The following is a 27,408-nucleotide window of genomic DNA, read 5'->3' on the forward strand; positions in this document are numbered from 1 at the left end:
AAATGCATCCGCCACTGAAGAAAACATCTCCCTCCCCATGAAGTGCCTGTAAATCCTCAGAGAGAGATAGGGCTGTGAAGAGACACCATGTCCGTGACAACCCTTATAAAGGAAAACATTTAATTGAGGTGATGGCTTACAGTTCAGAGATGCAGTCCATTATCATCATGGCGGGGAGTATGGCAGCCTGCAGGCAGATATGGTGCTGAAGGAGCAGCTAAGAATCCTACATCTTGCAGGTAACAGGAAGTTGACACTGTGCTGTATCCTGAGCATAGGAAACCTCAAAACCCATCCCACATTGACACCCTTCCTTCAACAAAGCCACGCCTCCTAACAGTACCACTCCCTGTGAGATTATGGGGGACAATTACATTCAAACCACTACACCCTCTATGACAGAAGGTGGCAGTTCCCATCCGGTGCAGACCTTGTGCAGGATCACAGCTGCTGTGAGTTCGTGAGTGTGATGGTCTTACATGCTTGAAAGGCACTGTTCCCAGTCTGGCTTCCAGATCTTAAACTCTTTTCTCTTCCTATCCACGATGTATCTGACCTTGTAGAGGGAATGATACAGATGACCCATTGTGGGGGGGGTGTCATCGCTCGGCAATCACTTTATCCTCATAAGCCACTTCTTCTGAGGGTTGGTAACTCAGGCAGGGCTCTGCAGGGTGGTTCTTCGGGCCCCAGTCTGCCTGACAAGCACTGATACTCCATTATAGTCACACGGGGGAAGAGGCTAGCTCACAATAGTCTTGACTGAGACCATTGATATCTTGATGAAAGGAACTGCAAAACTGCATTGTCAGGTGTGGGTCACGGAGAGTGTGGATCGCATTATCAAAGGCATGGATCAAGGAGGATAGAGAATTGCATGCTGGGCAGTGATGGCGCACGCCTTTAGTCCCAACTCTTGGGAGGCAGAGGCAGGCAGATCTCTGTGAGTTTGAGGCCAGCCTGGTCTACAGAGCAAGATCCAGGACAACCAGGGCTACACAGAGGAATCCTGTTTTGAAAAAAACAATAATAGTAATAATAATAATAACAATAGATCATCATAATAATAGTGACAAATCCCTTTTTAAAATTATGCCACTGGGCGGTGGTGGCGCACACCTTTAATCCCAGCACTGGGGAGGCAGAGGCAGGCGGATCTCTGTGAGTTCGAGGCCAGCCTGGGCTACAGAGTGAGTTCCAGGACAGGCGCAAAGCTACACAGGGAAACCCTGTCTGAAAAACAAACAAACAAAAATGCAAAAATATGGTATAAATACTTCTCAGGCTGGCAAGACAGTTCACTAGGAAAGGCACTTACCTCAAAAGCCTGGTGACCCGAATTTGATCTCCAGAACCATGTGGAGGTGGACGAAGAGAAAGACTCCAGAAAGTTCTCTGACCTCTGCATGCTCTGTGCACAGTGGTGATATACCATCCCCCTTCCAAACACCATGCGCACATATACAAAGACGATGAGTTTTTTAAGTTAAAAGCACTATAAACTCTCCACTTGCTATTTCCCATCTTTTACTCCATCCATGCTTTCCACTACTGTGCGTGTGGGAAGGAGACAGTGTGGGAGGATGCGATGTTTAGTTTTGTCGACCTGAAACAGTATAGTCACCTGAGAAGAGTCTCCTGAGGGACTGTCTGGATCAGGCTGGTCTTCAGGACTGTCCTGAGGTGGGAGGACCCGCCCACTGTGGGCCACACTATCCCTAGGTTTGTGCCCCAGGTTGTTTATCAGTGGAGAGAGAGAGCTGGTCACCAGCACAGGGACATCTATTCTCTCCGCTCTTGACTGTGGATGTGACTGGCTGATTTGATCCCCCAGCTTGACTTCCACACGGTGATGGACTGTGACCTGTGAGCGCAGTAACCCTTCCCTAGCTGCGTCTGTCAGGTTAATTAATGAGCAACAGAAAATGAACTAGGAAAGCCTCTCTTCCCAGCTCCGAGGTCAATGGAACCAGCCAAGCGAGAACATTTACACCACGGGAACAGGCAGCAGCAGTAAATCAGTGTCCCACCTGACAGCACACTGCTGTTCTACCTTCCCTCGGGGGTGTTTGGTTTATATTCTTTCAGATTAAACCTTATCTAAAATACATGTATATATTATAGGAAGAAACGTTTTTTGCAACTTTTATGCTTTTTGAGTTTTTCTTTGTGTTTGTTGTTGGCTTTCTCTCTCTCTCTCTCTCTCTTTCTTTTTTCTGTTTTTTTTTTCAAGAAAGGTTTCTTTCTCTGTGTAGCCCTGGCTATCCTGGAACTTGTTCTGTACACCAGGCTGGCCAAGAACTCACAGAGATCCTCCTGTCTCTGCCTCCCGAGTGCTGGGATTAAAGGTGTGCGCCATCCATGGCACCTGGCAGTTGTTTAGATTTTTTTTTTTTTTAAAGATTTATTTATTATGTATACAGTGTTCTGCCTGCATGTGTCCTCGCAGGCCAGAAGAGGGCACCAGATCTCATTACAAGTGGTTGTGAGCCACCATGTGGTTGCTGGGACTTGAACTCAGGACCTTTGGAAGAGCAGTCGGTGCTCTTAACCACTGAGCCATCCCTCCAGCCCAGTTGTTTAGATTTTTTTTTTTTTTTTTTTTTTGAGAGAGAGGTAGAAACCAGGCTAAACTGTCCCAAGCTAACATCCCCTCCCACACTGTGCCCACTGCAGCTGAGGTAAAGTGCATTCAAGTGTTTGCCCAAGGAACTCTCGCCATCTCTGCATCAAAGGACCGTACCCTGCGCCTGTGGAGCCTGCTCTCTGGCCAGGAGAGAGTCACCATTTTGGACAGAGGCTCACCAAATCCCACAGAGCCTCAGAGCTGGGACCTCCACGTGGATGAGATAAAGAAAGTCATATACCTTACAACTAGTGCAAAGGTAACAAACTGACGTGTGTGTGTGTGTGTGTGTGTGTGTGTGTGTGTGTGTGTGTGTGCAGGGTACAGCACAACTCAAGAGAAATAGGTTGTAGTGATACACAACTAGAATTCCAGCACTTGGGAAGCAGAGGCAGGAGGATTGCTGTATGCTCCAGGCCATCTTGTTTGTTTTTCTTGTAAGAGAATAGGTGCTAGGTAAAGTGAGGACCTGAGTTCGAATCCCAGCACCCGAGTACAGCCAGGTGGGCAGCACATCTGTAATCCAGCTGTGGGGTGGCCTGGAGCTTGCTGGCCACCAGCGTGACCCAGTGGGTGAGTTACAGGCTTGTTGACCATCTCAAAATAGGGGTGAGTGGTCTGGTGAGACACAGCAGCAGACTTGCCACCAAGTCTGATGACCGGAATTCAGTCCCCCCGACCCCACAGGATGCCATGAGATGACCGTGCAGGGGTGACATGTGAAGTTATGTGGGCATGTGTGGGCACATGTGCTGTGGCGCACACCCAGAAGGCAGAGGACAACTTGGGTATCAGTTCTTGCTGTCCATCTTGTTAGAGGGCAAAACCTCTGTTGCTGCTGCTGCTGCTGCTGCACGCACCAGGCTGGCTGGCCTCCCAGCCCTCAGAGGCTCCGTCTCCACCTCCCACCTCCCTACAGGAGCAATGGGATCACACACATGCTGCGCCTGCTGTATGCAGGTTTTGAAGATGTGGCTCAGGCTTACATGGCACGTGCTCTTCCCCACCGAGCCATCCATTTCTCTGAACTCCAGAATTTTACTTGTGCTTTCTTCTTCGATGAGGCTGGGTTATGCTGACATGTGACGTTTGTGTCTGAGTATTTTGTTTGTTTATTTTATTTGTAGGCCTCTTTTGCCTGCATACGTGTCTGTGCAGCATGTATGTGCCCATGGAGGCCAGGAGAGGGTGTTGGACGCCCTGGGCCTAGAGTTACAGACAGCTGTGAGCTGTCCTGTGGGTGCTGGGAACTGAACCCGGGTCCTCTGGACAAGCAGCCAGTGCTCTTACCCGCTGAGCCGTCTCTCCGGTCCCGCTTCTGAGATGTGAGGGTCTCAGATGAGACTGTTATTTGTTTTCTACCTGGATTCTACTTGTGTCATGTGACTCCTTCAATTCTTCCAGGGCCTGTTTGATGTCCTCCCTTAGCATCCCACATGCATCTAGAAGCCACGTCTCCCAGCGTGTCCTTCCTGTCATCCATAACCCTGGCAGTTGATAGCATGATGAATGGAGACACACAGCCTTAGGAGGCTGAGGCAGGACTCGAGTTCAAGGCCAGCTTGGGCCACATGAGACCCTCACAAAAACAGGCTGGGGAGGTGGCTCAGAGGATGACGCTCGTGTAAGCCTGAGGGACTCAGGAGCAGATTCTCAGCACCACATGAAATCTGGATATGGCAGGGCGATCCATAAGCTCAGGGCTGAGGGGCAGACCGGCGGGTCTGATGGGTGAGTCCGGGGATCTCCAGCCTGGCCGAGGGGCTCCAGTCTCACCAGAGTCCTCATTCACTCCGAGAGGGTCTCTTGTTGAATGTGGAGTGCATTGATTTGCCTGGTCTGCATGGCTAGCTTACTCTGTGATCCTCTGGTTCTGCCTCCCAAGGGCTGGCCTTTACATGGTGCTGGGGCCTGAAATCCAGTCCTCAGCTGTGCCCAGCAAGCTCTGTATCCGCTGCCTGTCTCCTAGCCCTCAACATCATTTCATTCGTTTTTGAGACAGGATCTCATTGTTCAGCCCTACTTCAAACTTGTGGCAATTCTCCTGCCTTAGCCTCCCAAGTGTGAGACCTGGCTTTAACATCAATATTGTAACATTTATTTATGGTGTGTGTGCATGTGTGGCTCATGTGGAGGTCAGAGGAAAAACCAAGGGAGTTGGTTCTCTCCTTCCAACTTGTGGGTCCCAGGAATCAAACTCAGGTCATCAGGCTTGGCTGCAAGCCCCTCTACTTGATGAACCATCTCACAGGCCCCTGTCATCAATATGTTATGAAACAAGACACACAAGACCCACTGATAGCTCCTATCAACTAGGATTGACACTTTGTACCATCACTATCAATGCTTCCACAATATAAATTGTTTTTTAAAAACTACAAGTGTTGCCGGGCAGTGGTGGCGCACGCCTTTAATCCCAGCACTCGGGAGGCAGAGGCAGGTGGATCTCTGTGAGTTCGAGGCCAGCCTGGTCTCCAAAGTGAGTTCCAGGAAAGGTGCAAAGCTACACAGAGAAACCCTGTCTCGAAAAACAAAACAAAACAAAACAAAAACCAACTGCCAGTGTTGCCAGGCGGTGGTGGCATATGCCTTTAATTCCAGCACTCAGGAGGCAAAGGCAGGCAGTGAGTTCGAGGCCAGCCTTGAGTTCCAGGACAGCTAGAGCTGTTACACAGAAAAACCCTGTCTCAAATAAACAAACAAACAAAACAAAAACAAAAGAACGAGGTTTTTTTTTTTTTTTTTTTTTTTTTTTTTTTGTGTGTGTGTGTGTGTGTGTGTGTGTAGCTGAGGATAGAACCCAGGGCCTTGCACTTGCTAGGCAAGAATCTACCACTGAGCTAAATCCCCAACCCCCAAGAACAAGTTTGTTTTTAAAGCTTTATTTATACATTAGTCTGCCTGCATGTGTCCCTGCAGGCCAGAAGAGGGCACCAGATCTCATTACAGATGGTTGTGAGCCACCATGTGGTTGCTGGGAATTGAACTCAGGACCTCTGGAAGAGCAGTCAGAGCTCTTAACTGTTGAGCCATCTCTCCAGCCCCCCAAAAAGGAGGTTTTGTTTTTGAGACATGTTCTAGACATGTAGCACACATGGGCCTTAACTTATGATCCTCCTGCCTCAGCTTCAGAGTGGTTAGCAAACAGGTGTATACCTCCACACCTGGCACCCAAATGCTATTTTATAAATTACAAAAGAATGTGTGTATTTGGGCACAGTGACAGTTGATAAATGCTCCAAGCTGCATGGGAGGCTGAGGAAGGTGGGTTGTTTGAGCGCAGAGTTCATGGCTAGCCTGGGCAATATAACAAGACCCCACGTGTCAAAACAAGAGAGAGAGTATCTCTGGAAGATTCAGGCAGGCTCTCCTGCTTGGGAATCTCCTTTTTAATTTAAAAAAAGAAAATGTATTCTTTTTTTGTTGTTGTTTTTATTTTGGTTTTTGAGACTGCATCTCTTATTGCCCAGGCTGACCTTGAGCTCACTATGATCCCCCTGCCTCCATGTGTTGGGATAACAGGCACCATACCTGGTTTGTGTGCAGGGGTCAGAACCGGGGGCTTCGTGGGTGCTGGGTAAGCACCCTGCCTGCTGAGCCTGGGTCTCAGCCTATGTCTCCGCTGACGCTGATGTTTCTCTTCATGACTCTTCTAGATCAACATGTGGAGTCTGGAAACCGCAAAGCTGGTTTTCTGTGTCCCGGGAGATGCCTCTGATCCCTGGGCCTGTGTGGCGGTGCTGGCTGCCCAGGGCACGCTGCTCACTGTGTCCAAGGGTGGCCAGGTCAGTCGGTGGAACTCAGCCACAGGGAAACTTCAGGAGAAACGGCAGTTGTCCGGCATCAAGGAGGAGATGCCCACCTGTGCCGTCTCCATCCAGACACAGGCAAAGCTGGTCACTGGTTTCAGCAGCGGCTCCATCTCCCTGGTAAGCGATTTTCCTGCAGATTGGGAGAGGGCTCAGCCACTCAAGCATGACGACCTGAGCTCAGATGTCCAGCATCCACATAATGCCAGATGTGGGGACCCAAATATGTATTCCTGCCCTGGGGAAGCAGAATCAGGAGGATCCCTAGGGCGCACAGGTCAGGCAATCTAGTGGAATCAGTGGGCCCCAGGTTCAGTGAGAGACCCTATCTGAAATAATAAAGTGGAGGAGCTGGAGAGATGGCTCAGCAGTTAGGAGCACCAGCTGCTCTTCCAGAGGACCCAGGTTCAATTCCCAGCACCCATATGGCAGCTCACAACAGTCTGTAACTCCTGTTTTAGGGGATCCAACACCCTCACACAGACACATATGCTGACAAAACATGAATATACATGAGAGAAAAATAAATAAATTATTTTTTTTAAAAAGAGCACTGGCCTCTCTTGCAGAGGACTCATGTTCAATTCCTAGCACACACATGTTGGCCAAAAACTGTAACTCCAGTTCCAGGGTATCTGGGTATCTGATGCCCTCTTCTGGCCTCTGTAGGCACTGCATACATGTGGTACATATAGATACATGTAGACATACACCCATACATATAAAATAAATAATTGGGAAATAAGGTAGAGTGATAGAGGAGACACTAAAGTTGACCTCTGACCTCGTGCACACCTCACAAAGTGTGCAGATGTCCTGGAACTCGGGGAAGAACAGTGCTGTCTGTCATCCTTTGGCTCGGGGTTCCATTCCTGTTGGTGTGATGAAACACTCTGATGGGGGCAACTGGGGAGAAACAGGTTAGATCCGCTCCCAGTTCCAGGTTACAGCCGGTCGTGGAGGCCACTCAAGATGGCAGGCCCATCCCCCGGCAGGGCAGTGAGCACAGGGCCTGCCAGCAGGCAGCAGGCTCCCTCCCGGCCCCTCACAAGGTCGGGCCTTCACAAGGCAGTGTTCACTCCAAACACAAATGTATCCCGTTGAGCTCCGAGGTTCCTTCATGGGCCAAAAAAAGCGCGCAAGGCTGCCCGCGCCTGCGCAGTTGCAGTCACTGTAACAGCGGTACCTGTGCGAGGCCATGCACCGGAAGTGACTTCTCACACACACACACACACACACACACACACACACACACACACACTCTCCAGCCCCGCCCCCCAGGGTGTAGCCCGGGGTCACCGCTTGTCTAACAGGGAAACTGAGGCAGGGGGCTGAGGAACCCTTGGTGTGGCAGAGCCGCCTGGGGGAGGCTCAGCAGCACGGTGCTCGCCTTCCTGCACACAGGTTTCCTCTGGAGAAGACAGGCTGCTGGAGAAGCTTCCGGAAGCCGTGGGGTTCCTGGTGGTGTCTGCAGACGACTCCGTTCTCGCCGCAGGTAGCTTTGGCTGCACGCCGGGCCCGGGGGTGGGGAGGGGAGGGGAGGGGTGGGGTGAGGTGGGGTGGGGTGGGGGGGGAGGGGGAGGGGTGGGGTGGGGTGGGGTGGGGTGGGGTGGGGAGGGGAGGGGTGGGGAGGGGTGGAGTGGGGTGGGGAGGGGAGGGGTGGAGTGGGGAGGGGTGGGGTGGGGTGGGGTGGGGAGGGGTGGGGAGGCACTGGTGCCCGGCTCCCTGTGCCCCCTTCTTCCTTCCCAGCGATGCGTACCATTCTCTCTACCTCTGTTTCATAAAATATTGTTACATTGTGTGTATGCGTGTGTGCACGTGTGCACATGTGTGTGCGCATGTGTGTGTATATATGCGTGTGTGTGCACGTGTGCACATGTGTGCGCGCATGTGTGTGTATATATGCGTGTGTGTGTGTGTGTGTGTGTGTGTGTGTGTGTGTGTGCGTGCATATGCACGTGTGCACATGTGGAGGGTAAAACAGAACGTGTGCTGTGGAACAATCCTTTGCAGCTACTGGGTGTTTGGGACCACATGGTGGGGACAGGAAACGCCCCACACACAGACCTGTACCTCTCTCCTTCCAGCTCTGACACCGGCACTCAGGCCATCGGGCAGGCAGCGTCACACAGCCCCTCTGTCTACTCTGAAATCAACTTTTTTTTTTAAATAAATTAATTTTTTAAAATTTATTTTTATTTATTTATTATGTACACAGAAGAGGGCGCCAGCTCTCATTACAGATGGTTGTGAGCCACCATGTGGGTGCTGGGAATTGAACTCAGGACCTCTGGAAGAGCAGTTGGTGCTCTTAATCTCTGAGCCAGCTCTCCAGCCCTGAAATCAACATTTTTAGCTTCCACACCTGAGTGAGAATCAGTCCTGCCTGTCTCCACCCCGACCATTTCATTCAGCAAGAACATTAGCTCTGTTCATGTTCCCACAAATCATAGGATGAAAAGGATAGTCCATCACCTACCACACACTGTATCCACCATACACACCTGTACTCATCATACATGCCTGTACCTTACCATACACCATACACACCTGTACCCACCATACATGCCTGTACCTTACCATACACCATACACGCCTGTACCCACCATACACACCTGTACCCACCATACACGCCTGTGCCTGCTATACACACCTGTAGCCATATAAACACTTGTAACCACCATAAACCTTCTATACATGTACCAGTACACATCATGCACACCTTTAACCACTATGCATTATACACACCTGTAATTACCTCTTGAGATTTTAAATGTTTTTAAGTTTTATTTTTATTGTCTTTAGTTGTGTGTGTGTGTGTGTGTGTGTGTGTGTGTGTGTGTGTGTGATAGATGTTGGTTCCCAACTCGGCCAAATGCAACAGATACCCTGGAGCAGGAGTGACAGACGGTTGTGAGCCACCATGTGGATTCTGGAAACTGAATTTAAGTCCTCTGCAAGAACAGCAAGTTCTGTTAACTAACAAGCCATCGCTCTGTCCCAATAAACATCTCTTAATTGATTATGATTATTTAAATTAATATTAAACATAAGAGTAAAGGATTTGAATGAATAATCAATTAGTTAAATCAGTACATATTTATCACATAGATTATTTTGTTTGATGTGCTCAAATATTTAATGTGAAATCAATATAAATATTATGAATGGGTGATTTCTTTGTTATCGTACCAAATTTTCAGAGTAACAGTTAAGAGCACTAGCTGCTCTTACAGAGGACCCAAGTCTGGTTCCCAGCACCTACAGGGACAGGGCGGTGCACAGCCTCATGTAACTCCAATTCCAAGGACTCCGAAGCCCCCTTCTGCCCTGTCAGGGCTCAGCATTCACAGGCACACTCACATGGCACACAGACCCATGGACAGCAAGACATACCTCACATACAAAGGAAAGGGACAGCAATCAGTTCAGGGTGGCCTTTGACAGACTGACAGTGGTCATGGGTAGTCCTGGGCATTGCTGTCCTGACTGACTGGGTGTGATAAGGACCCCTGTCTTGACAAAAGCTGTCAGTGTGTCACAGAAAAGAGGTGAGTCAGGACTGAGGTGGAAGGCCAGGAGCACCGGGAACACCAGAGCGAGCCGCCTGGCTTTCAGAGACACTGTGTTCCGGGAGCCAGGGCAGAAGAGTGCTGAGTGGTTTCTCTATTCTTAACGAATTTCCAAGTGCCCGCCTTGAGGAGATTTCTACCAGGTGCAGAGCAGATGCTGCAAGCGGCTAAGGGCACTAATCTGAGGGATAGCAAATGAATCTAAGCACACTGAGTTCTTTAGTCCATTCACTTCATCTTCTAAGTCAATTCTATCTACTCAGTTTCAGCCCTGTGCTCACATTCAGTTCCTCTCTGTGCCCAGTTTTCCTGCCCTCATAGTTTTAGTGAGCTCCTATGCTTTTGACCTGATCCTCTATTCCTTCGTCCTCCATCTATATCCTTCCTGGCTCCTTACCTCTGGCCCTGATAAACCCCACAAGAGATCTGCCGAACCTCTACTGAACCTCTGTCTTCCTCTTCTCTCTGGCCACACGGTTCTGTGTCCACCTCTGGAATTTCCCTCCAGTCCTTACCTGTTTATGTAAAACACCCTATCGTCCTCAGTCTCTCTGCTGCCGCTAGGCATGAAGGAAGGGGATAGTCTGAGCTTCATTTGCACAAGAAACAAAGCTATGCATCTACCCTCTAGCTAGATGGGGTGGGGGTGGGGGAGGGTTAGTACCTAGTGGAACAGTGTCTGAGAAGTTTAGCTGTTTGCTAAAATGATCTATAGTATTTGGACACACAAGAATTTCATAGCAGAAGACAGCTGAAATATTTAAAAGTTTATTAAAAATATTTCATAATAAATGGCTTCCCATTTGACAGACCCTTGGCCAGTCAAAGTATAGCTTTAAAACACAGCTGAATCTCTATAATATATTCTTGTGGCCCTCAAGATATTCTCAGCCTGAAGGAACCAGACCATTGCCGTGGGAACCTGTCTGACCCTGACTTGGGTGGCATCATAGCGATTTGTTTCATGAGCAGAATTGCAGGGCTTTGTCCTCAAGACCATCAACTCTGTGAATCACCACACATACTGAGTTCAGAGGAAGCAGCAGCTGCCCTTCATGGCCACACCTGTGACCCTAGTGCAGCAAAGGCAGAAACAGGCAGATCCCAGGGCCTCCCTGTCAGCCAGCCTAGCCAAGCAGTGGGCCCCAGGCCTGTGAGATACCCTGTCCCAAACAATCAGGCGGGGCCAATAAGATGCTCAGTGAGTAAAGTGCTTGATGGGCAAGTACAGGTTTTGAATTCAGATTCCCAGCACACACGTAAGAGCTGGGCATGGTGGCAGACATCCATCCGTAACCGCAGCCAGATGCTGGGAGTTCACTGTCCTGGCCAAGATGCCAAGCTCCTGGGTTCAGTGAGAGACCCTGCCTCAAAAATAATGTGGAGAGCAATTGATGACACTTGACAGCAACCTCTGGCCTTGGCATAGGTGCATGTAACAACACACACACACACATCTGCAAAGGAAAGAGCATGGGCAGTGTCCAGGAGACATGAGGAATTTCTGTTTCTCCTCTCCCTGTGGTGCCAGGAGACTTGTGACACGAGGCACAGTGTGTGTGGTGTACCCCCAACAATGGACACTCTTTTAAGCCCTGATAGTGGGTTTGCCAGGAGTTGGTCATATTGGCATTGTTGACGGCCCTTGGTGGCCAGCCCCTCCTAAGATGCCTGTTCCCAACTCCCCCAGGAACTCACTTTGTTACTTTGAAAAACACACAGATAAACAAAGATTATGGTTATCAGGAAGGAGGCTCCATGGACTGAGGGGGCTTGTCCCCAGAACTAGGCCAGGGCCACAAAGTGCAGGCTCAGGCTGCTGGTTGCATTAGTCAGTTGATTGATTGGTGTGTGTGTGTGTGTGTGTGTGTAACATAGTGCTTGTGTGAGATCAGAGGACTCAGTTCTCTTCTTCTACCATGTGAGTCCCAGGGATGGAACTCAGGTTATTAAGCTTGGTGGCAAACACCTTTAACTGCTGAGCCATCCCACTGGCCCCAAAGAGTCATTTATTTAGTGCCGAAGATTAGACCACAATGCAGTGACCACCACGGTGTGTTTCATCAGATAGAATCGCGGATATTCTCTTGTGGGAGGACAGCAGGACCCAAGGATAGAAAGAACTCCCCAAAGCCCGGTGGTGGCAAAGGCAGGCAGATCTCTGTGAGTTTGAGGCCAGCCTGGTCTACAGAGTGAGTTCCGGGACAGCCAGGGCTACACAGAGAAACCCTGTCCTGAAAATACAAACAAACAACACAAAAAAAAAAAAAAAAGAAAAGAAAGAAAGAAAGAACTCCCCAGAGGTGCAGTGAGGCAAGCGACAGACTTGGAGCTGAGGTTGGGGCTCTGTGGCTAGACTGTTTAGACTCAGTTGATATAGTACTTGTTAGTTATTTATCAGCGCTCTTACCCCGCGAGGAACACGTCCCGAACACGACAAATCCACAGACGAGCTGTTTATTAATATAGGATAGGAAGAGACAGATGTGTGTGAAACACACACATGGTTGAGGAGAGAGAGAAGAGAGGGGAGAAGAGAGGAGAGGAGAAGGGAGAGAAGAGAGACCTGTGCAAAATGGCACCGGCTTTTTAAAGAGTGGGCCGCGCATGCGTACCGCATGTGGCTACTCCACGCATGCGTGTAGATTACAAGGCCGCACGCGCTTTACGCAACCATGTAAAGCCACAGAGTCCTAGCCACGCGAGATGTTCTGACCTAGAAATGGCTATTTTGAATCGGAAATAATTAGGCGGTCCTCCAGGCAAGCCCAACCTTGTGGACATGTGATTTCCTATCAGTACTTATAGTTCAGTGGGTGGAGTGCTTGTTGCTCAGTTGGTGGAGTTCTTTTTTTTTTGGTTTTCTGAGACAGGATTTCTCTGTGTAGATTTGAGTCTTTCCTGGAACTCACTCTGTAGCCCAGGCTGGCCTCGAACTCACAGAAATCCACCTGGCTCTGCCTCCCGAGTGCTGGGATTAAAGGCATGCACCACCACCGCCTGGCTAGGTGGAGTTCCTGTAGCTCAGTTGGTAGGGAGCTTGCCTAGCACGCATGAGATCCTGAGTTCCATCCCTGGTACCGCATGAACTAGGTATAGGGATGCTTGCCTGTCATCCCAGCATGTGGAAGGTGGAGGCAGGAGGACTGAAAGTTCAGAATCATCTTTAGCTACATAATGAGTTCAAAGCCAGCCTGAGCTACAAGACACTATGTCTTAAAAACAACCTCAGGCTTCCAGCTGGCTCAGCCTGGTCTGGGGTTCAAAGAGGATGACCTGAGGCACACATCCAAGAATCCCATAGTGAAGCTTTCGCATGGTGTCGTGTGTGCGTGTGTGTGTGTGTGTGTGTGTGTGTGTGTGTGTAAATCTGTGTATTTGCAGTTGTTGGAACCGTCCTCTATGGTATGTACACTGTAGTTAGAGTTTCCTGCCTGGCCCAGTCAGGACAAATCTCTCTTACCCACCAGTCCCACAGTCGCTCAGACCCAACCAAGAAAGCACACAGAAACTTACATTGTTTAGAAACTGTATGGCCATGGCAGGCTTCTTGTTATCTGCTTCTTCTATCTTAAATTAACCCATTTCTGTTAGTCTATACTTTGCCACATGGCTTGTGGCTTACCAGTGTCTTTACAAGTTGTTTCTCATGGCAGCAGCTGGCGGTGTCTCTCCCCAGCCTCTACTTCCCAGAATTCTCTTCTTTCTTGTCCCGCCTATACTTCCTGCCTGGCCACTGGCCAATCAGAACTTTATTTACACAGAGCGATATCCACAGCACTTCCCCTTTTCTTTTTAAGGAAGGTTTTAACTTTTACATAGTACAATTACATATAACAAAACAATTATCAAGCAAGAATTACAGTTACATTAAAGAAGATATCCTATCTATCTTATATTTATGAGTCTAAGGTTTTATATCTAATGTATCTTTTATCATAACTGAGGAAATTATAACTATCTAGTCTTTAACCACATCAAAGACCTCAGAAGGATATAATATTATCTGAGAAATGGGAGAAGGATGCAAGCAACTTTCAGTAGACAGAGACAGCTGGCAGCCTGGACAGTCACCTAATGTTCCTTTATAAAGTTGGGACATTTGTCTTCAGCCCACAGGGCTAGAGTCTCTCGGTCACTTCTCTCAGTGTCCTGTAGAATGTTTGGCAGTTTCCTCTGTGAAGCAGGAACCTGAAGGACCATTTTGTCAAGCAAAGTTCAGTGGTCACCTTTCTATTGGTCCTGCATGTCCAGTCAATCAAGCAGTCCAGGCAAGAACAGTTTCTTGCCCAAATGGCTATTTTTGCCAAGGTGAAGATAAACTCCATATGAAGTGTCTTTAGTGCCCATCCTCCTCTCTGAAGTAAAACGGTGCTGCCAGGAGCAGACATGTCTCACTGTCCAGAAAGTCTAAATTTTAAAAATATTTTAAATGCCATATTCTGTAGGTCTTTGAAGTATTTGAAGATTACCTATCTGTCTGAAATATCTCTATGTATACCTAGAAGACTTAACTAATATGGCTATGAGTATGATTATCATAGATGACTAATTATTAATCTATTTTTAATTATCCATTTCAATTTAAAATGAGCTATACAAACATAATACCTTAAACACGGTTAGAAATATACACACAGTATAACAAAATTAACTTTAAGTTTGTATCAATAGACTAAAATCTACATCAATGTAAAACATTTTAAACAAGTTCTTGCTCTTTAGAAGTAAGTTCCTTAATCTACCCTTTCATCCTATTATATCTGTATCATATCCCCTTTTCTTCTTTAGAAAGAGATCTCATTTATAATCAAACTGCTTTAAAGAAAAATATTGGTTTTTCTCTGTCCCACACCAGAGGGCTCTTCTGATTTGGGACATAAGAATCTCTTAACCTTTTCTTTTAGCAATATGTCTGGGTTTAGAGAAGGAGTGAGCCAATTCCATCTCCAAAGCCAGCTTGATAATTTTGGGAATGTGGGCGTAGTTTTTCTTACTACTTCCTGCTGGAGGGGGACGCTGTATCTTATGGGGACACAAAGAAAATTTTAGGATTATGGAGTAGTCCATTAGGGTGAACCTCTGAGCCAGTTGCCTTGAAACCATTCTGGATGTCGGATCATCTGGGCCATGGTGTCATTGGAGACCTTTCAGGTGGTCTTGGCTGATCAAACCTGATGTATCTTAATCTGGAACAAATCCACAGCCTCTGGCTTTCTGTGGAAACAAAAGCAGAGACTCTTTTCCAAAGCAACATATCCTTAGATCCAAATTTTGAAGTCAAGGTACCTTTAAAATTTACATATTTGTTTAACTCAACAGCTTTTACGCTCAAATCCTTTTCTGCAGTTAAAAATCCCAAAGACAATATAAACCAGATTCTCTGTGTAATATCCATCTTTGTAAGACTGAAGCGCGGCTGTGGCTGCTGGCTCCGCCCACCTCAGCTTTCCAACATGGCGGTGGTACAGTTTACCGCCAGCTCTGGGCCTGGAGCCATGTGTACCATCAACTATCAGAAGCAGTTCTATCATAGCAGTGCATAGCCCAGAAACTCTTTTTTTTTTTTTAACTAGCAAAGGCTAAATCCACCATGCAGCAGAGTAAAGTGTTTCTTGTAGATTCCTCATTCCCGCCACATTGCAGGTCAGACGCACACGCCAGGAACCCGCCATAGTAGCTCAAACCGGCAGGCTGCCGCTAACTTGAGAAAGACAACTAGGAAGCTGTTTTTAGCTCCGTCTTAGAATCCTTTTACTCAGGTTTTAGGTGGAAATTCTTGCCAACACGTTGGGCGCCATTTGTAGTTAGAGTTTTCCTGCCTGGCCACAGTCAGGACAAATCTCTCTTACCCGCCAGTCCCACAGTCGCTCAGACCCAACCAAGAAAGCACACAGAAACTTACATTGTTTAGAAACTGTATGGCAGTGGCAGGCTTCTTGTTATCTGCTTCTTCTATCTTAAATTAACCCATTTCTGTTAGTCTATACTTTGCCACGTGGCTTGTGGCTTACCAGTGTCTTTACATGTTGCTTCTCATGGCGGCGGCTGGCAGTGTCTCTCTCCAGCCTTCTACTTCCCAGAATCCTCTTCTCTCTTGTCCCGCCTATACTTCCAGCCTGGCCACTGGCCAAACAGAACTTTATTCACACAGAGCCATATCCACAGCAGTGCACACTGAGGCCTGTGCTCTCCCATGACAGCCTTGGAGCCCACACCGTCTGTCATGCCTAGATGGGGACTAGGGCTGAGGAGATGGATCAGTGGGTTAGAGAGTTTGCTGTGCAAGGTATTCGAGTCTCCAGCATGGAAAAACCAGGGTATAGTTGCATGTGTTCCTGCAGTGCCTCCAGTGCTGTGGGGAGTGGAGACCGGAGGCCAGCCGGGCTCGCTGGCTCAGTGAGAAAGTGGGGAGCGATGGAGAAGGACCCAGTGACCTCCTTTGTCCTCTGAGAGTGCACAAACAGGGGTATACATACACACGCGTGCACACACACTGAGGACAGGAAAAGCAGGGCTAGTGAAAGAGTTCATTGGGTAGAGGTGCTTGCTGCCTAAACTGCCGACCTGAGTTTGATCCCTGGAATCACGTAGAAGGAGAGATCTGACTTCCTCAGGTTGTCCTCTGACCTCCTCATGTGCACCATAGTGAATCGTGTGATCATACACATACACACACACACACACACACACACACACACACACACACACTACATAATAAATAAATAAATAAATAAATAAATAAATAAATCAGTAAGTAAGTAAGTAAGTAAGTAAGTAAGTAAGTAAATAAGAGAGTAGAGTGGAATGTAACAATCTTTTTAAGGTAGGGAAAGTAAATGTAGTTCCAGTGACAAATGCCTCCCATTGTCTGGGGCATCTGAACACCTGGTCCCCACTCAATAGCACTGGGACTTGAGGGAACTAACTCAGTGTGTCCAAATGATAGAGAATTTCATGAGTTTCCTACAGCTCTGTGACTGTCACCTCCAACACACATCTGCAGTTCACACAGCTGGGATCATGCCCCCCTCTGCCTCTGACTTGCCCTGGGACACGGTAGGTGCTCTGGAAAGGCCTCCTTGGGGTAACTTCTCGGAGGTCTAAGGGGATTCTGCTGCCGCAGGCTTTGGAAGATCTGTGCGGATTTTCTTGGCTGACTCACAAGGCTTCCACCGGTTCATGGCCACGGATCTGGAACATGAGGATGTGGTGGAGACAGCGGTTTTGGGGCCTGAGAACAATGTGATCATCACTGGCTCCCGGGATGCACTCATCCAGGTGAGGATTGATCCAGGACCCCGACCTCAGGACATAGGATTTCTAACTCGTGCTAAGTCCATGTATACAGAAAATATATGAGCTCAGACCCAGACAGGGGTGTTTAGTGGGACAATGTGAGGTGCTGGTATTCTGTGCCCTGGTAGCAGACCTAGAATGATCCCCAAAGCAGGCAACATTCCCAACTAGACCTGAAAATTTAGGATAGTGGTCTTCAGGGTCACAGAGGAGGGAAATTCTCAGTAGTCAGCACCATTGAGACCATCAAGGTGGGGACTATAGGTTTCCCAGCATCTTGGTCTGATGAACTCTCTACAGTCTTAGAGATTGTTGAGGACCCATCAGGGTTGATTTATGTAGAAACACATATTTATTTATTATAATCAATGTTAGGGATAAATTTTCTATATATAATGAAATACTTGAGGCTAGGAACTGTATAAAGAAAAAAGGTTTATCTAGCTCATAGTTTTTGGAAGTTGACTGACTGCACAGAATGGCATCAGTTCTGGTGAGGCTTCCTTGTCTACAGCACATCTGTGCAAACAGTGTGAGCCTGTGTGAGGGAGGCCAGTCCTGCCTGCCTATAACAGGACCCTCTCCCGGGAACTAATTTGAGTCCCACAAGAACTACTTGATCCCCTCATTTTGGAGACAGGGACTCATGTAGCTCAGGCTAGCTTGAAACTTGCTAGGGAGCCAAGGATGATCTTGGAGTTTCTATCCCCCACCCTCCCCATTCTTGGATTTACACAACCACATCCAGCTACTTAATCCTTCCCAAGGACTGTGTCCCACAAGACTCCATCACCTCCCAGTAGGCTCCACCTCTTAAGTCTCACCCCCAAGACCGAGCCTCCCACCCTTGAACTCTTGGGAAATCACACCCAAGTGAGGAGATGAAGCTGGTGTGGCCCCAGCCTGTCTCAACTTCATGGCAAGTTCATGGCTGGTCTGAGAACTGTGAGACCCTGTCCCAAATAGAAAAAGAGGAGGCAATCCAAGAACATATATTTGTGAATTCACCATGACGTGCTCACATGATGACATAGTTTTAATCAGAAAAGTTTCATCACTGTTCTTGTTGTTATTTTATGTGTCTGAGCATCTGGAGCCATGTGCATGCCCTTGGAGATAGTAGAGTGTGGATTCCCTGGAGCTGGAGTTACACATAACTATGAGCCACCATGTAGGTGCTGGGAATTAAACCAGGGTCCTCTGCAGGAGCATCTGGTGCTCATAACAGTTGAACCATCTCCCCAGCTCACATGGTAGTTTCCTAAAATACATGCACATGTATGCATACATGCACACATGCACATGCATGCATGCTAAGATCTCACTCATTCAACTCTGCAGAATTCTGCTACTTACCCATGAGGACAGGCCAGTACTTTAGGGTTGCTCTGAAGGTAGTTTGATGCTGCAGACCCAAGAGGCCCTGCAGGGTGTCCCCTGGAGTTCCCTGGGATGTCCTGTGAGGATGCTGAAGCCCCGGGAAGTCTTTAGCAGCCAGGATTAGTGAGGATCCTGGAGCCAGAGCCTCCACGTTCAGCAGAGGCAGGTGAACAGCTGAAGCTGAAGCATGTCCCCATGGCAGACCCATCCTTCTGTTCTCCACCCTCAGGTGTGGAGTCTGTCAGAACAGGGGACCCTGCTGGACGTCCTCGAGGGCGTGGGCGCCCCTGCGAGCCTGCTGGTCCGGGGTGGGACTCTGGTGGTGTCTGCATCCTGCAAGTCTTCGTCTTTAAAAGTCTGGGATCTCGGGTCCACTCAGAAGCCGAGGTCTCCTGCTCCCTTTCTGGACCGCACAGGCCTGGCTGCGGTGTCCCATCATGGCAGCTACATCTACTTCCCCAAGGTCGGGGACAAAAACAAAGTCACGATTTGGGACTTGGCAGAAGGTTTGTGAGAGATGACTAGTGTCTGCGTGGTGAGTTCTAGACTTACCATTCTGGAGGCGGAAGTCCAAGATGAGGCCAGGATTTGGCTCAGTGGGTAGAGTGCTTGTAGCTCAGTTGTGCCGTGTTTTTCTGGCATGTGGGAAGCTCTGGGCTCTGTCCTCAACTCTACATAAACTGGGTGTGGTGGTCATGGTTGGTAGGAGAGGCAAAAAGGGCGGGAGTTGAAGATAAAGCCACAAACTGGCTCAACAAAGGAACAAAAGGGACTAGGAAGCTGACTCCATGGCCCGTGAGCTCGCTGTGCAAGAGTTCGGACCTACGTGTGGATTTCCACTTCCAGGTCAGTGCTGGGTTCTAATCCCAGCAGCTGGAAGGCAGACACAGAGGGTCCCAGAGCAAGCTGGCTGACTTCACTAGCTCTGGGTTCAGTGGAGAGACTGTGCCTCAGTGTGGGTAAAGAGTAACCGAGGAAGACTGCCAACACACACGGACACACACACGGACACACGGACACAGACAGACAGACAGACAGACACACGGACACACGGACACGGACACACACACGGACAGACACACAGACAGACAGACAGACACACGGACACACACACACACGGACGGACACACACACAGAGACAGACAGACAGACACACGGACACACGGACACGGACACACACACAGACAGACAGACAGACAGACACACGGACGGACACACACACACACACGGACAGACACACACACGGACACACACACACACGGACGGACACACACACACAGACAGACAGACACACACACACACACGGACGGACGGACACACACACACGGACATACGGACACACACATGGACACGGACACGGACACACACACGCACACACACGGACACACACACCACATATACACATGCACCCCCCCAACATACATATGCACACACGAACACGGACACAGATGCGCAGACCTGTGTGACAAGGATAGAGGTGCTGGAGGGTCTGAGGGTCTGAGGTCTGGTGAGAGCCGCTCACTTCTGGCCCAGAGGTGTCTCTTTGCTGGGTCTGTGACGATTGGCCCAACAAGGCCATGCTCTGGTCTTTTTTTTTTTTTTTTTTTGAGCTGAGGATCGAACCCAGGGCCTTGCTGTTGCCTACCACTGAACTAAGTCCCCAACCCTTTTTTTTTCTTTAAATAAGGGAACTAACCCCTTTTCTGAAGGATCCACCCCAGAAATCTAATCAGTTCCCAAGAGTGCGCTTCCCCAAATCCTCTTGTAGATGGATTTCTTTCTTATATTTTTTGTGTTTGAGTTTTGCCTGCATATATGCATATGCACCATGTGTGCCTGGTACCCGGTGAGGTCAGAAGAGGGCATCAGATCCCCTGCAGCTGGAGATACAGGTTGTCGTGAGCTGCCATGTGGGTGCTGGGAACTGAACCCAGGTCCCTTGCAAGAGGAGCCTGTGCTCTTAACTACTGAACCCTCTCTCCAGTCCCCGGATAGAGTTCAACATTGAACTTGGCATGGTGTGGGGGCTTGAACATTCAACCTGTAATCACCAGGGTGCTTGCACTGAGTCCTGGGGGTTGTGGGACACCCCTGGGAGGGTTAAACAGGACAAGGAGGTGATGCAGTTTTCATTTAATTAGATTAAAGTTGGGCTTGTTGTGCACCTGGCTGTAATCCCAGCTACCAGGGAGGCTGAGGCAGGAGGATGCAGCGTTGGAGATTGGCCTGGGTGATCAGGGAGGCCCCGTAGTGCTAGATTTCCCCTGGGCGTCTGTTTCTGTGCGCCCCAGACAGGGCAATCACGCCAGAGAAGGAAGTGCTGGGAGAACCAAGGAGTCGGCTGGACTTCCGGGAGCACGGGACTAAAGTCCGGGACTAAAGTTCGCCGTGTCACCCAGTTCCCACACAGCACCGGGCCACTGGTGAAGGAAGGCTACGGGCCTGGAGCTCTGCGCTCCGTTTGCAGGCAGCGCACAGCCTGGGCACCTCCCCTCGCCTATCAGAATGTTTCAGTGTGGAGGAAATAGCTTCATAACATCCTGTCTCAAAATTTAACCCAGAGCCAGTCAAAGGTGTGGCGCGGGGGTGGGGCTGGGGCTGCTAGAGAATGCTGCCGCCGTGCTAGTCCCCAAGGCCCATCTGGGCCAGGTTGACTGTGCAGACTTATGGAGCATGCGCAAACCCAGGTTCTGCCCTTCCCACCCACTTGCTGAGCACAGCCCTGGCCCCAGCGTCAGCTGCATTTTTGTTTTGTTTTGTTTTGTTTTGTTTTTTTCGAGACAGGGTTTCTCTGTGTAGCTTTGCGCCTTTCCTGGAACTCGCTTTGGAGACCAGACTGGCCTCGAACTCACAGAGATCCGCCTGCCTCTGCCTCCCAAGTGCTGGGATTACAGGTGTGCGCCGCCACCGCCCATCAGCTGCCATTTCTTCCTAGTGCCTCTCAAGCCTGTAGGAGCTCAGGGTCCCCCTCGTTTCCTCCCGCGCCTACTGGACATGCGTCAGGCCCTGGTTCCCATTTGCCTCAGGGGTTACTGAGCATGCGTATGGGTGCAGAGTCCATTTCTAGCTTCAGGCTCAGTCAGGAAACTGCACTATCCAAGCTGAACTTAGGGGTCAGAAACTATGAAAGCTAAGGCCAACTGAACATCCAGCAGGCGAGGGTACTTGCTGCCAAGCCTGAAAACGTGAGCTCGAGGCCCGGGCCACATGATGGGACAGGCTTACATGTTCTCTGACCTCCACACACACATAAATAATTGCAATTTTTTAAAAACTAAGAAAACCAGATGACCCATCCCTGACTCTCTTCTCCCTGTGCAGGTGAGGAGCAGGATTCTCTGGACACGTCCAATGAGGTCCGGTGTCTGGAAGTGGCTGAGCAGTCCAAGCTCCTCTTCACAGGCCTGGTTTCAGGGATCGTGCTTGTGTTCCCCCTGAATTCCAGACAAGATGTGCTGTGTATCCCCCCGCCTGAGGCCCGCAAGGCTGTCAACTGCATGTCCCTGAGCAAGAGCGAGGACCGGCTGGCCATCGCCTATGACAACATCGTGCTGGTGCTGGACATCAGCCCCGGGGACCCATGTCCCGCCATTGAGGGCCCTACCTACACCTTCTACACCCAGCTGCCCGAGACCATAGCAAGTGTGGCCATGCTGGCCGACTACCGCGTGCTCTACGGCATGACTAACGGCGGCCTCTTCCTGTATGATTGTCCACGGTCCAAAGTGTCCTCCCTGGAGGCTCACAGGAGCAGGGTGAGCTGCGTGGAGGTCAGCCACGGGGAGCAGCTGGCAGTGAGCGGAGCCGAGGATGCGCTGCTCTGTCTCTGGGACCTGCAAGCTTGCAGGGGGATGTTCGAGATGAGCTATGAGGTGGGTGGCCTGGGCTCTGACATCCATGCTGTGCCCTTTGTATCCTGCGCTTCTTTCTTTTTTGTGTGTTCCCACTGTTTCTAGCTGTGAGTGTATGTTTTTGCAATGTGTGTGAAGGACAGAGGTCAACTTGGGGTGTCGTTCCTCACCTTGTTTTGGGGGCAGAGTCTCTCACTGGAGCCAGGGGCCCTCCCGTTAGGCTGAAGTGGGCAGGGTGTGCCTATCTACAACTCCCCCAAACTGGGTTTGCAAGTGTCTGCTATTTTTTTTTTTTTTAAACATGGGAACTGGTTATCAGTCGCAAGTCCTCATACTTGCCCAGCAGCTGACTCAAATGAGGAGGAAGGTATTCCTAAGGAGGCTGTCCCCCGGCTCCCAGGTGCATGCACATCCACCCACAGGGGCATTGCACCTGTGCTTCAATGCAGTAGCCCTGAAGCCATCATCTCTGTGAAGACAGACCTTGCTCCTTGGAAAGTCCATTTCTCCATCTCTCTGGGGTTTGCTCTGCCCACAGTGGGGAGCCTAGATTGCGGTGCTGGCCAGGTGAAGGCTGGTCTGGATATCTCTCAGTTGGAAAGGGTATCATGTGGTATATTACTTATTTTGTTATGAAATCCCTAACCGGAAACAGCTGAAGGGAGGGGGGAGAGTCATTTGGGCTCCCAGTTGTAGGGGACACAGCCTAAGGTGGAGTGAAGGCATGGCGCTGGATGTCTCTATGGTGGCAGGAGTGTGCAGCTAGGACCCCGCACCTCACATCTTGGTGGAACAGGGAGCTGAGAATGAACAGGATGTGGGCTGAGCTATAAAGCCCCCAAACCGGAACCACAGTGACCCACGTCCTCCAGGAAGGACAAACCTGATGAAGGTTCTACAACCTTCCAAACACCAGCTGTAGACCAAGGGTTAAAGCACACGATCCCAGACAGAGGAGAACACTCAGCTGGTAAAGGTGCTGGAAGCCAAGCTTGATGACCTGTGTTCTGTCCCCACTAACCACATGGTGTAAGTTATCCTCTGACCTGTACACAGCGTGGTAGCACACAGCTCCCTGCCCCCAACAAACAAATACAAGTAAATAACAACAGATACCGTATGAGCCATTTCTCATGCAAAGCGCATCACACGGTCTGTCTTCACAGAGCTCCTACTGCAGAGGGGTGCGGTGTGCCTGCTTCTCGAAGGACGATAAGTACGTTTTCGCAGGCATGAAGGACCGCTCCATCATCGCCTGGAGTGCGCTGGACGGTGGGTCATGCTCTCAGATGGGACTGAGCTACCGAAAAGCCTGTTTTATTTTAGTGTGTGTGTGTGTGTGTGTGTGTGTGTGTGTGTGTGTGTGTGTGTGTGTGCACGCACATGCACGCATAGGGGTGCACCTGGCCATGTGTCCACATGTAAGTGAAGGGTAGAGGTTGAGGTTGGCCTAGCCCTCCATGTTATTTTTGAGACAGGAGCTCACCCATTTCAGCTAGCCTGACTGGCCATTGAGTCCCACCCGGACTGGGTCCACCCCACTGGGATTACAGGTCCATGCGCAGGTGCCAGGGGTTCAAGCTCAGGTCACCATGCTCGTGTGGCATGCCCTTCCCTATGGGCTCTTTTCTGTTGCTAGATGAAATGTCCTGGCCAAAAGCGACTGGGGGAGAAAGGGCTCATTTTGCTTAAAGGCTGCAGTCCATCACTCAGGGCAGTCAGGGCAGGGACCTGGAGGCAGGAGCTGAAACAGAGCCATGGAGGGATGCTGCTTACCGAGTCTGCTTTCTTATACAGCCAAGACCACATGCCCAGGGTGGTCCTGTCCATGGTGAACCCTCCCCCACCAGTCATTAATCAAGAAAATGCCACACAGACCAGTCAGATGCAGGTATTTTCTCAATTGAGATTCCTTCTTCCCAGATAACCAGAGCTGGTACCAAGTTGACAAAAAAACCTAACAAGCATGCCTGCTGAGCCATCCCCCTAGGGCTGGGCTCTGACCTGGAGAGAAAAGAGCAAGTTTGGGTCTTAGCAGCCCTGCTTCAGCCTCTAGCTGGGTCCCTCAGCTTAGGAGGTGTCTGCAGGACCCAAGATGTTCCTGCTAGGCTCATACTCTGGCTCTGCAATGCCCTCTGCATATGGCCTGCGGACCCTTTCAGGGAAAGCACAGGCTTCTTCCCTGGGCCTCCATGAGGGTGAAAAGTGCCCAGTGGACATGCACCCCTATACTTGGTAGTGATCATGCCCGGGGGATGAACTTTGGGGTCAATGATTAGGCCAAGCCAGCTGGACAGGGAGCCCCCTGACTCTGCTCCCACAGCACTGGGATTGCCAGTGTGCACCACACTCAGCTTTTTCCATGTGTGCTGGGAATCAAACTCATGTCTTTGTGTTTGCAGACTGAGTACACTACCCACGGCACTGCCATGTCCTTCCCGCCTCTGTGTCCTGGTTTTCTCATGACCTGCCCTTTCCCCATCACAGGCACCCTGCTGGCTGTCCAGTTTGTCCACGCTGTGGTCAACCGGATCATCCCCACCTCCAATGGCTTCATGGCCCCCACAAGCCACGGCTATCTCATCAGAGAACGCTTCCAGTGCCCATCAGCTAGAGCCTCCCAGCAAGACCCTCTCAAGAACTTTAAGAAAGCGGTGTGGTTGGTCAAGAGCAAGCAGAGGGAAGAGCAGCTGGCTGCAGCGGAGGCCTCCCAGGACACAGGGTCAGTGGCCCAGGAGGGGAAGGAGTCAAATAAGCGCTCACAGGTCTGCCTGATTCTGTGAAGGCCCATGGAGCCCAGGAATGCAGTGGGGTAGCCTTGACCCATCTGGTTGAAGCAAACTGACCAACTCGGCTGGTGCCATGTGGACCCCAGGCCTTCCTCTGACATCTTCCATTTTCTCACCTCTTTTCCTGTGGGTCCTCAGACCTGCCCTCTCAGATAGCAGCCACCTGCATGTCCCACCCAACCCATGACCTTGGATCAAAGCCTTGGCTCTGCCTCAGTTGGTCCCAGTGGGTACAACTCTCATCCTTGAGCCAATCACTGACCCAGTGGAGGGAGAGCGACACTGTGTGGCAGAGACTTCGGGGACGTGGTGGGCACTGCCCTGTCCTGGATGGCAGTGACCACCCAGAATCCGTATGGCAAAGCCAGCCTGGGTTACAGGTCTTTCCTTTTCCGTATGTGAAGCCAGAGTCCTGGACTGTCACACCACGCACACACTCGCCCTTTTGAAAGTGGTGATTGGCACACGTGGTCACAGTTAGCCTGTCTGTAGCTCCTGCTCTGACTGTAACTCAAAATGCATGTACAAAATCCACTCTAGCTGGTTGGCAGCTTAGCCTTCAATCCCAGCACCCAGGAGCCGGAGACAGGCGGATTCTTGTGCGTTCGAGGCCAGTCTAGTCTAGAGTGAGTTCCAGGACAGCCAGGAAAGAGATCCTGTAGAAAAAAAAAAGGGGGGGGGGATAAAGAATCCACCAGGGCTAGGGCTGGCTCAGGGCTTAAAGCATCTGCAGTCCCGGTGTGAGAACTGGAGCCCTCTCCAACCCTCAGAACCCTGCAGGCTCAGCCCCAGAATGTGGAGACAGGCTGTTCTCATTCATTCTGTTGCTGTGACAAAATCACTCTGAGCAAGAGCAACTGCTGGGGAGCACTTCCAGGCCCCAGGCCCCCACCGAGGGAAGCGGGGGGGGGGGGAGAGGGGGGAGCTCAAGCAGGATGGAAGCAAGATGCTGGCCATCGCACACAGCAGGACCTCTGGCCAGGGACTCACTGGCCAGGGAAGGTCAGCAGTGTCCTGGTCACTGTCCTGTTGCTGTCAAGAGACAGCTCATTTAAAAAGAAGCATTTCATTGGGCTGGCTCACAGTTTCAGAGACTTAGTCCATTATCACTACGGCAGGGAGCCTGAGGCATGCATAGTGCTGGAGAAGGAGCTGAGGGGTATATTATGATCTGCAGACAGACAGGCAGAGAGGGAGAGAGAGACTGGGCCTGGCATGGACTTTTGAAACCTCAGAGCTTACCCCATGACACTTCCTCCAACAAGACCACGTCCAACTGTAGTTAGAGTTTTCCTGCCTGGCCCAGTCAGGACAAATCTCTCTTACCCACCAGACCCACAGTCGCTCAGACCCAACCAAGAAAGCACACAGAAACTTATATTGCTTACAAACTGTATGGCCGTGGCAGGCTTCTTGTTATCTACTTCTTCTATCTTAAATTAACCCATTTTTGTTAGTCTATACTTTGCCACATGGCTTGTGGCTTACCAGTGTCTTTACATGTTGCTTCTCATGGCGGTGGCTGGTGGAGTCTCTCCCCAGCCTTCTACTTCCCAGAATCCTCTTCTCTCTTGTCCCGCCTATACTTCCTGCCTAGCCACTGGCCAAACAGCATTTTATTTGTACAGAGCGATATCCACAGCACTTCCCCTTTTTTTTTTTTTTTTAAGGAAGGTTTTAACTTTTACATAGTAAAATTACATATAATAAAACAATTGTCAAGCAAGAATTACAGTTACAATATTAAAGAAGATATCCTATCTATCTTATATTTGTGAGTCTAAGGTTTTATATCTAACTTATCTTTTATCATAACTGAGGAAATTATAACTATCTAGTCTTCAACCACATCAAAGACCTCAGAAGGATATAATATTACCTGAGAACCGGGAGAAGGATGTAAGCATTTTTTCGGGAGTCTTGCAGGGTAGACAGAGACAGCTGGCAGCCTGGACAGTCACCTAATGTTTCTTTGTAAAGTTGGGGCATTTGTCTTCAGCCCACAGGGCTAGAGTCTCTTGGTCACTTCTCTCAGTGTCCTGTAGAATGTCTGGCAGTTTCCTCTGCAAAGCAGGAGCCTGA

At 49.8% G+C, this 27,408-nt stretch overlaps 1 protein-coding gene across 1 annotated transcript in view; it reads left to right on the forward strand.

Moving 5' to 3' along the window:
- Positions 1-26,507, forward strand: part of Nwd1 (NACHT and WD repeat domain containing 1) — an 81,929-nt gene extending 55,422 nt beyond the window's left edge. Inside the window, exons 13-20 of the mRNA XM_036166433.1 lie at positions 2,677-2,885; positions 6,283-6,555; positions 7,840-7,930; positions 17,134-17,288; positions 18,916-19,192; positions 22,008-22,558; positions 23,704-23,809; positions 25,025-26,507. Coding sequence (XP_036022326.1) covers positions 2,677-2,885; positions 6,283-6,555; positions 7,840-7,930; positions 17,134-17,288; positions 18,916-19,192; positions 22,008-22,558; positions 23,704-23,809; positions 25,025-25,320 — 1,958 coding nt within the window. The 3' untranslated portion in view covers positions 25,321-26,507. The remainder of the gene's footprint in view (positions 1-2,676; positions 2,886-6,282; positions 6,556-7,839; positions 7,931-17,133; positions 17,289-18,915; positions 19,193-22,007; positions 22,559-23,703; positions 23,810-25,024) is intronic.
- Positions 26,508-27,408: the final 901 nt, after the last annotated feature.

This window comes from Onychomys torridus, chromosome 17 (genome assembly GCF_903995425.1).
Source record: "Onychomys torridus chromosome 17, mOncTor1.1, whole genome shotgun sequence".
Classification (NCBI taxonomy): Eukaryota; Metazoa; Chordata; class Mammalia; order Rodentia; family Cricetidae; genus Onychomys; species Onychomys torridus.